General features: G+C 33.0%; 1 protein-coding gene across 1 annotated transcript; it reads right to left on the bottom strand.

The window, feature by feature from the left end:
• Nucleotides 1-238: 238 nt before the first annotated feature.
• Nucleotides 239-12,705, bottom strand: LOC133196987 (uncharacterized). Its single transcript, XM_061332829.1, has 9 exons — nucleotides 12,701-12,705; nucleotides 5,237-5,481; nucleotides 4,936-5,116; nucleotides 4,489-4,574; nucleotides 3,539-3,676; nucleotides 2,106-2,755; nucleotides 1,832-1,971; nucleotides 1,353-1,534; nucleotides 239-1,124 (listed from the first exon to the last, which is right to left on the bottom strand). Exons 1-9 carry the CDS (start codon nucleotides 12,703-12,705, stop codon nucleotides 325-327), a joined length of 2,427 nt encoding a protein of 808 aa, XP_061188813.1. The 3' UTR covers nucleotides 239-324.
• Between the last annotated feature and the right edge of the window lie 633 nt (nucleotides 12,706-13,338).

The following is a 13,338-nucleotide window of genomic DNA, read 5'->3' as shown; positions in this document are numbered from 1 at the left end:
GCCTTCGGCTCAGGTGAGCTAAAAACACATTCCATAAAATTTAAAATAAATTTTAAAACATTAAGTCAAAATAAATTAATAATTTACATGTTATAACTATAATGATTAATAAGTTAAAAATGAATTACTGCATGAACAAAGTAAAAGAATGTACTTTTTTCTTACATGACTTAACATAATCCATTTCAAGGCAAAATATAAATTTTCATATAATTTAACTAATAATCATCTTCTTTCATTAATTTTGTATGTATGACCTCAATGTTTGTTAGGAAAATACAGGAATGCAACACTCCAGGCCTTATGCATGTAGTGATCAGACATTTAACTTTCATTTAAAGACATGAAAAACTGTGTAACAATATCAATAATTTTCTTGCACTTCGTAACTCTGACAGATTTGTTGTCACACTGCTCAGTGAATAGATTGTTAATTCCATCAGGACTTCTAGAATGTGCTAATCTGAGACAATCAAAATCTAGGCCACTACCTGCCACCTTCCTTGCCATTCTGACACTCAGAACATTTTTATCAATTAAACATTTTAAGGATGGAATGTTTCTATCTACAACTTTCTGGTAGTTATGGACACTCAAAGCATACTGAGATGTAAATGTAGAGGATGAATGTTCATCATCACAAAAATGAACAGTGTCAAATAACCTTTGTAAAGCTGAAACATCCTCTACAGCATCATGTGCATTGTAAGTACAATTTAACAACACTTCTGATAAATGTTCCTGTCTATATGAACACAAATTGGGATGGACAATTTTGAATAGAAATTTGGTATCTAAAAAACCTTGTACACATTTTGACATTCGATCTAACAGAGAGCAAGAATCTAGAGCATGAAAAAGAACATGAACATCAAAACTTTTGATATTGTGGCCAACTAAAATAACACTGCCTTGCTTCTCAATAAAGCTTAAAAAAGAACCAAGTGCACTTGAAATTGAAACAGCATTGACTTTCCTCTCATGGTGATAGAGGGTTCCATTATCAAGCTTTAGGCCAGTAACTGTGGAGGCAGAGGGTGTGATTTGCTTCTTAGGCATTACATAGGAAAAAAATGTCTCCTTCCCACAAATGGCAGCCACCTGCAGAATGTGTGATGTTCTTGCTGAAATAAAAAAGAATCAGCATTGACATTCATTAAATAAAAAAAAAACTAACAAAATCAACTATGGCATTCATTAACCTTTTTTTTTTTTTTTTTTTTTTTTTTTTTTTTTACCAAAATCAGCATTGGCTTTCTTTTATGATTTTTAATACATAAGACAACTTTTTTGAAGTTTTCCTTAAAATCAATTGTACAGATTTAATTTAGAGAAATAGAATTCATCAATACCAAGTCCTGTTGTTTCCAGGTCAAAGAAGACAAAATTTTTGTCTTTGGTTGACAAACTCTGTGGTTGTGGTGCAGATGATGGTGGTGGAATTTCATCAACTACAGTATTGGAATCAGAGATTCCAACTCCAGACTCATATGTAGGCCCCTCTCTTATCTCTTTACATGCTGTAGTCTGGCATCTATAAAGGCAATAAAATTTTAAATATCAATAACTGAGCTATTTGAAACTTCAAAACAAAATTGATTTTCAAAACTTATCAAGAAGAGCAAAGTAAATATATACAAGTATGCATGAATTACACAACTAATTTTTTTCTGTCTATATTTAATACTATCGTTTTATACACCTTACAAAAATTATGATACAGTAAAGCTCTAGGTGTGTGACAGACTGAGTAGTCCAACACAATCAAACCCCACAAAGTGGTTGGAGGTAGACTAATACTTTTAATAACTTTAAATTTTTAAAATCTCACTTCTTGGCTTTCAGTTGCATTCTTTTCCTCTTTGCATTCTTTGTTCTTGCGATGGCTTTTCTCTTTCTTGATTGAGAATCACGCAAATAGCAGAATTTCCTTGTGTGCTTTCCTGGGGAGAGACCAACTCTTCTGTTCACCTATTAAAAGTAGAATGTTTTAATATTAAAGTTCAATAAATAATTTATCACTGACTCAATGGTGTTCTAAATATTCAATCTATGACATGTTAAGTTGTCATCATCACTCAAATGCAGAACTATATATGACTTACCTCAACCAGATATGTCTGCCCTGCATTTTTCTCTGCAACACTTGCTGAAACTCTGTAACTGAGGCTTGCAGATCCACCAAAGTGATGATTCTTAGGAGCTTTTAGGGAGACAGATTTGTTGAATGCTTCATTTGCTTGTGTACTTCCTAATCTTGAAAGTTTGGAAGTGTCCTTCAGTAGCTTGGAGCAGATAAGTTGAATGGACTCTTGAAGATGGCTGTCCTTGAGTGGTTTCCCATATGGCAAAGCAGAATATTTCTGTTTCGGATTGCTGATATGGGAACACCAAGATTCATTGCAAGCACTGTGATCTCCAAAAGGGTGTCTGCTTAGTGCTTCCAACCCTCTCTGTACTCCCACCGGATTCCCTTTGTTTTGTGATATCATGTAATTAAAACATTTTACTAAGTACCGAATAACTTTAGTACTCAGTGATCTGTGTTTTAATTGTAAACCATACAAATTTGAAGAGAAAATTTTCCTTATATGGTTTTTATCACTAATCTTTGTAATGTTTTTGTGGACGTTTCTCAAATGGCAAAAGGTAGTGGTGTCCTCATCTGCAACCACATTTGTTATGTTCACCCCTTCTTCCATTTTTCTGGAGACCATTTTAGCTACCATATCCTTTTCCATCGCCTTAGAGCTTCCTATATAAAAGAAGTCCAGTAAAGCTTGAGATGAAACTATTGTAGTTAGTTAAATGTTTTATGTGCTACTAGAACTGTTTATATTTTACAATATACACTCTACAACTCATTTCAAATGGATCATTTTGCAGAATTCCCTCAAATAAAGTCAAGCATGGGGTTATCAGATAAAAGTAATCTAATAAATAAAGTTACCTATGTTATTATTGATGGGTATTGCCAAAATTTTATATTGAAATATATCACAATTTAAAAACGATATCATGATAATACATGTATCATGATATTTTTACATATAATTTTTGCTATGATTTTAAATGAATTTCCATGATTTTTTTTCTAACAAATACAGTGTGAAAACATAACTTCACTTTTTCATTTTTATTTACATGTATATACTAATAAAGCATGTTTGTATTCTTGGATGTTGTTGTTTTACAGTATTTTTTAAAATTCCTGTGCGTTGACATGTTGCGTGTTAGTGTGATTTCGTGTTGTGGGAAGTTGTGTTCACTTGATGTGTTGTTGTTTGTAAGCGCAAAGGCCTGCTTTTCTGAAATCACTGGTGAGCTTTTGTAAAAGGCCCTATCTGGACACCATACTCATGGGATATATTGTTTCACATGTCTTGCACAAAATAAATTTGCTTGTTCTGTTTTCCACAAGTGCTTTCAAGCAGTTTTAAGTACATGCATTTGCATGATGATTAGTTATTATTGAAAGTGAGAATAATAGAGAGAAAAGGATAGGTGGGTCAGTTCTCTCTCTCAGAAAATAAAATACCTTCCCAGTTTTTTCGGCAGTCGTGATCTTTGGGGTCTTTTCCACTTCTTGTAGCACTCTCACAAATTTTGCAGCATTTTGTTCGTATATCATAATCAATGATTTTACCTGTCTGAGATCCAATCATTGAGCAATGACCTAATATTATTGTTTCAAATAAAAAGTCATGCAGATTGAGTTATCTTAGGAATGAATTTGTGATAAAATATATAAATAATAGGTTTGTTATGAAATACATTTCTTATAAAATATATAAATATTGTATAAAATAGGTATAACTATTATAATTCAAAATAATTTAAACAATTGAAGTTTTACTGTGTTAAACATCCAACTCCTTTTTAAAAGAAAACTAGAGGTACTGTGAGCAATGAGCTCACTAAATGATATCCCCTGCCTTCCACATGATTATAAAGGCAAGGTCCATGTTTTGCTCTGGGAGACCTGAATATGTGTCAGATCAAAAAGTAAAATAGGTGGTGCACAATTTACAGCCTCATGCATCCTCCGGGGCATGGAGAAGATAAGTAAGTAAGTAAGTACAATGGCACTATGAAACAAAGATTCTGTGAAAGTTTCATTAAATTTCATCCAGTGGTATAGGAGGAGTTGCGGATAAGAGATGGGTACCCTCCAATATTATAGAAAGAATGGCAATGTCCATATTTTGCTCTGGGAAAACCAAAATATGTGTCCAATCAAAAAGTAAAATAGGAGGTCACAATGGCACTATGTACCAAAGATTCTGTGAAAGTCTCATTAAATTTCATCCATTGACCAGTGGTATAAGAGGAGTTGTGGATAAGAGATGGGTACCCCAAAGCATAACAGACGGACGTACAGACGGAAGGACGGACAGATGGATGGACGTACAGACAGACGGACATACCGATCACTATATACCCTCTCACTTTTCAAGTGGGGGGTATAAAAAATTATGCACAACATACCAGAGAGGCTGTCAAAGGATCGCCCACTGCCTCGTTTCTGCCAACCTGCATCAACACTGACTGTTAGCTCGTCTGTACCTTCATACCTTAAAAATCACAGGAAAGCCATCAGAAACATGAAGCTAGTTAGTTTTTCCCACCTTAATTGTGGTTAATCTCTTAAAATGAATATTTTATATAATAATAGGTTACTGTGTTGTATATCTTTAGGAAAACTATTTTAAAATCTTTAATTGAAAATGATAGGATTTACTGCTTACAGGTAATATGTTTAAGTTGAATATATTTGAGAATAGAAATATTAAAATTTTAAATGACATCGTCTATCCATTTACATTCTGATAAACACATTATAACTTCATTTAAATCATATATATTTTAGTGTTCTAAATATTCAAAACCAAAATTTTCATATTACAATGGATGTGTTTTTCTGCATGTACATACTCTACAGTTGCCTGAATTTCTTCATGAAGGCTGCTTCTGGTAGTTTCTACTGCAATTTTCTCCATAACTGTTCCTGTTTCATTTTGTCTGTTTTGCAGTGTCCTAGAACTGATTGGGGGGATATTTAATGATGCTAAAAGTGCATTCACCTGAGAAGGCCCCATGCCTGTATGCACCATTCCTAAAAATATATAATTCAGATGTATTTATGAAAAATAGAATATATTCATGACAGGAAATTAACCTGGTCCTTTCATAATATACATGTACTGTAACTGAAAAATAAATACAAAATATGTACCTGTGGCAAGCTTGGTATTTGCATCCCATATCTTTCCATGGCGTTTTCCAGTTGCTATTTTATTTACATGCTGACATGTTGTGTTTTGACATTGGACTTTCAGGAATGAACCTAATCCACAAGTTAGAATTCCCATGGTATGAGAAAGATGGAGAGGAATGCCACAAACTTCACAACCAGAGAGCCCATCTGCTAACACCCCTAACTCAACCACCCTTCTTCCTTCTCTCCAAGCAGTGTCATATCTTTAGAAAAAGTGTTATTTGCATTAAGTTAAATGATCAATAACAATTATGCACTGAGCATGCAATTAAACTGAATCAAAATCCATTTTTATAATCCTATATCATAATTCATATATAAAGATCGAAATAAAAAAAATATTTGGCAGTCAAAGCAATCATTACAAGTTCATATCATTTTAAACTATACTTTATTTATGCATTAAAAGTGAATAGGATTCAGCAGTTGAGCAGGTTACATGTCACTGACATTGTCAGATTAACAGCTGATGGATTTGGTTATTATTTCCCTCGACCTCTTTTTCTGTGTTCATATGTAGGCAACAATATTTTTGCCGAAAGATTTACATGTATGTATTAACACCTACAGAAAACTCGTTTCTAATAATTTATGGTCTTTGACTTAAGCATTACCTAGAATTTTCTAAGTCGTTGAAGGAGACGGGAACGTCGCTACCTGCCGGTTCTGGAACAATTACATGTATGTTGTCATCATGTCCAGTCTCATCCTCGGTAGACCGATTGACATCATAATTATGGTCTAAATTAATCCTACTTACTGACCAGCGATTCGTGAGCAGCTGAGAATTTGTTAAATGACAGACGATTGTTTACATTTTACCGCGCTGATATACGGCATATATACATGTACGGCATATGTCGTAAACAGTATATTTCCGATAAATTATAAATATTAGAATAAGAAAGACACAAATGTTAGTTGTATATGTAATATGTAACTCTTATATATAGTCTTAAAATACAAAACTATTCATTCACACAACTTTTTAAATTTACGACATTTATAACTACGGCGACCCGTTGTTGTTAAAATATCGTGAGTAAACAAGTACCTTAAAGTACGGGAAAAATTGAGTTTAAATCAATTATGACGTTATATGGATTTAGCACAAAACAGACAGTCTAAACTCATTTAATAGATCTTGACCTTAAAGGTGCTTGGACACAGATTTGAAGTTAATATTTTCTCAGATTTTCTGTATAATGTCATGACTCACATGTTGCTATAGCATTTCATTCTAAAATATGATAAAAATCTTATTTCATCTCGAAGTTATTAAAACTTCGAATTTCTGGACGCGTTGGAATTTACACGTCCTTGCGCTTTCACATATTTTGATTTTATTCTTTGTGCATTAAAGGTGCTTAGACACAGATTTGAACTTAATATTTTCTCAAATTTTCTGTATAATATCACGACTTATATATTGCAATAGCATTTCACATGAAAATATAATTAAAAACTTATTTTATCTGGGAATTATTGGAACTACGCATTCCGGGACGCGTTTGATTAACACATCTTTGCACTTCCACAAATTTTAACTTTATCCTTAATATTTAAGAAAAGAAGCGATTTTGTTATGTATTAATGAAAAAATATTACATCTATAATCCAGTAAATTCAGAGTAGAAATGTTCGAAAGCAAAAACTCACCAGTATTGTCAGTCCGTGCTATGTAATGTGTACAGAGTTTAACAAATGGAACACACTCGTAAAACATAAACTGTTTTTGTAAACAGGGCACGAGCTCTGTTATTGTTAATGTTTACGATTCACCGGGTGTGTTCAATTGTTAAACTCTGCACACACCACTGAGCACGGACTTACAATACTGTGAGTGGGTTTTGCTTTCGAACATTTCTACTCTGAATTTTCTAGGTTAAAGTTTTAATATTTTTCATTAAAAAACAACAGAATTGCCACTTTTCTTAAGCATTAAGAATAATATTAAAATATGTGAAAGCGCAAGGATGTGTCAATCCAACGCGTCCAGAAATTCGAAGTTTTGATAACTTCGAGATGAAATAAGATTTCTATTATATTTTAGTATGAAATGCTATAGCAACGTGTAAGTCATGACATTATACAGAAATTTTGAGAAAATATTAACTTAAAATCTGTGTCCAAGCACCTTTAATGAAAAATATTAAAACTATAACCCAGAAAATTCAGAGTAGAAATGTTCGAAAGCAAAACCAACTCAGAGTATTGTAAGTCAGTGTTCAGTGGTGTATGCAGAGTTTGACAATTGAACACACCCGGTGAATCATAAACATTAACAATAACAGAGCTCGTGCCCTGTTTACAAAGACAGTTTATGTTTCACGGGTATGTTCAATTTGTTAAACTCTGTACACATCACAGAGCACGGACTGACAATACTGGTGATTTGGTTTTGCTTTCGAACATTTCTACTCTGAATTTTCTGGATTATAGATCAGGGTTTGACATTAACTTTTATGAGTACTAGACCAGTCGGGCTACTTCCCATAATTTTTACTAGCCCTGACCGTAAAATCGCTAGCACCTAACATGCAAACTTAATTTTTATAATCGCCAATTTTGAAGTCCTCTCTCAATCGCGCATGGCAAGATTTTGACGACTAGCCAATAAAGTCTGGTTCATCACAACATGGGACTATTGTAAGCAATGAACTTTAATAATTTTTTTATCCTAAATATAAATAAATTAATTACAGAATATATTTTTCAGTAGCTTTTTTATACCATATTGATACTGAACGACGCTAGTGTCTACCCTGACTTGTCTATTACATTTACAGCCGTAACCACTGGTTACTGTATTTTCATGGCCAATCTCTACACGTGAGAAAAAGTACAATCTGCTTGCATGAAACGAAATATGAGTTTGATTGAAAAGGAAATATAATACTTTTGAGAAATTATAAACTTACTATTTTTTAATTAATGGGGGGGGGGGGGGGTGTCGATGCACACTTCAGGTGCCTGTGGCTTAAAATAGCAATTGTGTCATACGGGGAATTTTTTTTTTACAGTGTTTTCAATTGGACAAAATTTCTTTAAAAGTTTTTTTGTATATTTATTTGGAAGACTGAAATGTGGTTTAACAGTTATTTTAGCAACACGACCAATCGGTCTAGTTACATTTTACACGACCGGACCACTCATTTACTAGACTGGGTCGGTCGGACGTGCCTTATTGTCAAACCCTGTAGATGTAATATTTTTCATTAATACATAACAAAATCGCTTCTTTTCTTAATATTAAGGATAAAGTTAAAATTTGTGTAAGTGCAAAGATGTGTTAATCAAACGCGTCCCAGAATTCCTAGTTCCAATAATTTCAAGATAAAATAAGTTTTTAATTATATTTTCATGTGAAATGCTATTGCAATATATAAGTCGTGATATTATACAGAAAATTTGAGAAAATATTAAGTTCAAATCTGTGTCTAAGCACCTTTAATAGCAAATATATGATTGCATATATATCTTCCACGATGCGATAAACATTGCCATCATGGAATATGCACGTCGACTGAGCTATTAATGAACACTGAATAACGTTATTTATCTCTTTAAAAATGCCCTATTATAGATGAATTTGAACTGAATAAAATATTTATAAAATTATTCGTATTGGCTACCAGAAAGCACAGAATTGCAGAAAAACAGAAAAGAAGATTTAGAATGGGTTTTCAAACTTGCCTTACCTGCCTCACTTTTAGCAGCAGTTTTGTTGTTTGTAATGGTTCTAGGAATCGCCTACAGGTATGCTGTACGATCTAGAAGGCTGTTTTGCAAATTTTCTTTCTTGAAATTATTTTTGCTTTTAAAAGCAATTATATCGACATAACATCGTACATAAGGTCGTTATTTTCTAAGTAGTATTACTTTGATGTGGATGATTAATATAACAATAAATTTTTACTTAGAATAACAAACAAACGCACCACTGAAATTCCAAATGCAAAGAATTCTACTGATGGTAAATAGAAAAATACATGTATATTGTCCCATTTCATTTTTCTATCTAACATTTTTTGTGGAGTGTTATGATTTATGACAAAAATATTTTAACGTTGCCTCCTTTTTTTTCAAAGATGAACAAGGGGAGACGAGTTCTACAGATATATATGCTGCGGTAGTACGTCCAAACCGGAAACCTATAAGGGATATTCTACAAAATGATATTACCTATGGCAATACCTTGCTTTTTAAAGCACCAAAAACAGAAGGATATAGGTCACCTGCCTTAAGAAGAAAGAATTCGTTAACATATAAAGACAAACAAACGCTTCGGGACCTGAACTCCCCATACAGCATGTGTAGAGGACTAGATGAAGTGTACGATGACACTGTTTGCATCCCTTCATCCTCAGATCAATTTGACATGCAAAGAGAATCATTAGAAACACATTGATTTTGAAAGAGAAAGTTTCGTTTGAGCTAAATCTGTTATACTAAAAAATTCATACATCAGCAAGTGATATATGAATAATCTGGAATATGAAAGAGCATTTGAATCTGTACCTAGTCTTTATGCTGGAATTATCTGATTCTCCTACTTGAATTTTTTTTGTTGTTCAACGCCGAGTCGATATTTGAAATAGGTGGTAGTTGTCGTTGACGAAATATTTCAAATGAAATAAGAAGATAACGAACAGTAATCAAGCTAAAAAGTCAATTGAATCAATACAAATTTGGAGCAAAGCAAACACAGACCTCTAAAAACATCAGAGGTAGGATCAAGTGCCATGGAGGAGTATATATATATATATATCTGTGTGTGTGTGTGTGTGTGAGGGTGTGTGTGTGTGTGTGTGTATAATGCAGTGGATGATACTTTGGTGGTATTGAACCTTCCATTGTATAAATAAGAATGTACTGTATAAAAAAGGGGGATGTTTGGGGATCGTCTCTGTTACATTTTAAGTAGTAGTTTCTGATGGTATAATCAAATCGCTGACAAGAAAATTTTCCATTGGTAATCTCAAATCTGCGAGATCCTAGAATTATTTATTTCTTTCGTTTTATTTTCTAATTGATTGATAATATTTTGCAAATGTATCAATCATGCACATAGTCCAAAGTTATAAATCAAAAATATAAACCCAATCCTTTTCAAAAATATGTTAGTATTTCATTTCAGTGCGTTCTTGGAAGGTCAAAGTTACCTGATCATGATAAGGCCCGTAAGGTACATTTCAGAGAATACTAGTTTTCTCTTTCTATGAATTGTATTTCATTATTTTGCCCTTTGGACCCAACATTGAAATAAATTAGAATAAATATAAATAGATAAATATGAAATCTATTGAGAATAAATAAATGTTCCACTTAACCTCTGTGCTGTACCATACATCTTCAATATATGTTATTTATATCCTGAAAAACAGAGAAATGCTCAAATACATGTATTTTAATTACACATATGACAAAGTTGTACAATTACACTAGAGATCTAACTTTTTGACTGGAGTTTGAGTCTCTTAGCAAGAGTTTTTTAATGAACGTTTTGAAAAAAACTAAATGCCATGCTACCCCTAATATCTGGGGAGATTCATCGAAATCGAACAAAAATTTTGAAAATCTGAACAAAGTTTATTACATTAAGTTTGTTTTTGATACTTTGTCTAGCTACAATAAATGGACTTTTTAAGTGACCTAGTTTCTGAAATAAGTAAAATGAAATAAAGCCTTTCACAATATAAACCTGCTTATCTAAACTAAAAATAAGCATAATATAAACGTCTTTTAATTAGTACTAGGGTCCAGATTTATCAAATTTATAAAGTAAAGCATAGTTTAATAAATGTATGATTAAATAATGTCAATCATAACTGTAATTTTCAGTGACCACTGAAGCATTTTGACATCATTAGAAAGTGTCAAGTATTTACAATGTTGGCATTCAGTAGTGTAACTTGTACCCCTGCGTAGGGTTCTCAGGGGATTAATTTTTCTCTTTCTCTACCTGAATTTATAATCAAGTATTTCTATATGTGCAGCATAATAATTTTTCTCTAACCTATCTGGGTTTCTATTATCTTTAATTACAGAAAATATGAGGTGGATTGAATTCTAATGACTGAGTAACTCTGGGCTTGGCATCGTGTACCTTGCCCCTGGTTCCTATTGATAGCGGGTACTAAGTGTTTCAATTTTCTTCAGATTTTCAGCCCAACTACGAGGGGTGATCGAAAAGTTCGCGAACTAATTAAATTACTAACTTAAAAGAAATAAAATGAGGTTTCAGTGCTCATTATTTTTTTTAAAGTAGTCCTCTCCGATTATAATGCACATCTGCCATTGTTCTGCCCATGCGCGAATCACGTGATCCAGGCGGTCACGTGACATGCTCCGTGGCGTTCTGTTCACAGAAGCTAAAAGATTTTTTCCGAGTCTTATATTTCTTACCATGCAAGTTATTTTTTTTATAACAAGAACAGTCCATCTGACAAAAATGGCCAAGTCTCGGCAATAGGATGGGTGGATAAGGACATCCCTTCTCTGAGAATTAGCATGGTTATCATCAAAACCTGAGTTCTCTGTCTCCGGAGCGTCGTTTATCCAATGTGGATAAAGTACGGTTAACCTCTTTTTTATCATATCTCATATGTTTAAAGTCAAACGTAAATGATATTTTAGGTAATTAATAATTATGTTATTGTTAAGATATTCAACTATTTTTATAATTGTAACTTGTCGATCTTTCACAACAAATTGCTCAACTAAAGACACATCTTTCGCTGGGCAACAGAACAAACACCATTTTTAACCATCTCCTTGCCTTCACTAAAACAATCAATCCAATTAATGATTGAACTTCTGGTAAGTATTTTGTCTTCATAAACCTTGCACAAAATATCATATTCTATGGCAAAGGAGTTTTCAAGATAAACGTTAAACTTTACAGTCGTTCGTTGCTCGAGTACGACAAAGTCTACCATTTTTTGTCATAAGTGACCTATATATTGACGTCATTTTCACATTATGACGTCACAAACACGGAGCAAAACATTACATGACATCTGCTATTTACAAAATATGTGTATGACCATATGTGTGCCAAATTTCATTCTGATCTGAATTGTGGTTTTGTAAATATAGAGATAGTTCGCGAACTTTTTGATCACCCCTCGTACATATATCTTACCTCAATTTCCCAGGAATCTTGTCACTGATAAAATCTTTTGTTTTATTCTACCCTTTCTTTACTTCTGTCTTCTAATGGCTTTCTTTCCGGCTAACCAACAGCCACTCAGCCTGCCAACCCCATGAAACTCTCAGTGCGGTGTACTAGTATTTTATACCATTCAGACTAGTCTATTTTAGGGGAGGACGGGTTATTCCATTTTAGCCATTAATCTAGGTCCACGCTGCGTTTTCACTAATCATTACTGTACTAAAAAGTCATTTAAATTTTCTGACCTCATGCCGGATTCATACAGAGCCTGCTTATGTGGCTATTCGTCACAGATTATACAATAATCAGATATAGAAATAGTGTTCACAAATAGTTAAAAAAACAATCTGAAAATGCTCAAAATACGGGAGGTGTGAAAATTAATCGGAAGGGGCAAATGGTCATTGATATATTGGGAGAATCATAATTTAATTAAAATGAAAGAAAAAGTGAGCAAGCTCACATACCCCACGCTCCCCCAAAACTCGACAATGCAACACGTAATGAATGGCACAGTGCATTTTAAATACACAGTATAATTCAAAAAGGGGCACTAGTTGCAAAAATCATAACATCAAAACTTCTTGCATATAAGGACATTCAAATCTTTGAATGTTACAAATTTTATTGGGCTGAAGTTTCTAGATAAATAATGGATTCAAAATTTTTTGGTAATATACAGATCTATACATTATGTCTGAAATACCTACAAAGTTTCAGGAAATTCAGTGCAGGAGTTATGCTGACAAACTGTTATTTAAATTCCTCAGTGATTTCGATTTGTTAATGAATGTAAGTCCGTCCGACACACGACAATTTACATATTTAAATAATTGATGGAAAAAAATTATGATGTAGTCATTTGAATTTGTTTATATACAGT

This window comes from Saccostrea echinata, unplaced genomic scaffold, assembly GCF_033153115.1.
Source record: "Saccostrea echinata isolate AGI-Se365-2 ecotype Australia unplaced genomic scaffold, CSIRO_AGI_Sech_v1 ptg000030l, whole genome shotgun sequence".
Taxonomy (NCBI): Eukaryota; Metazoa; Mollusca; class Bivalvia; order Ostreida; family Ostreidae; genus Saccostrea; species Saccostrea echinata.
This window is presented reverse-complemented; position numbering and strand designations above follow the sequence as displayed.

Excerpts from the sequence above, each read along its gene's own strand:
- LOC133196987 (XM_061332829.1), bottom strand. Across the intron at positions 2,756-3,538 it reads CTGCCGAAAAAACTGGGAAG|GAAGCTCTAAGGCGATGGAA; the intron begins GTATTTTATTTT and ends TCTTTTATATAG. Across the intron at positions 1,125-1,352 it reads CCTGGAAACAACAGGACTTG|CAAGAACATCACACATTCTG; the intron begins GTATTGATGAAT and ends TTTTTATTTCAG.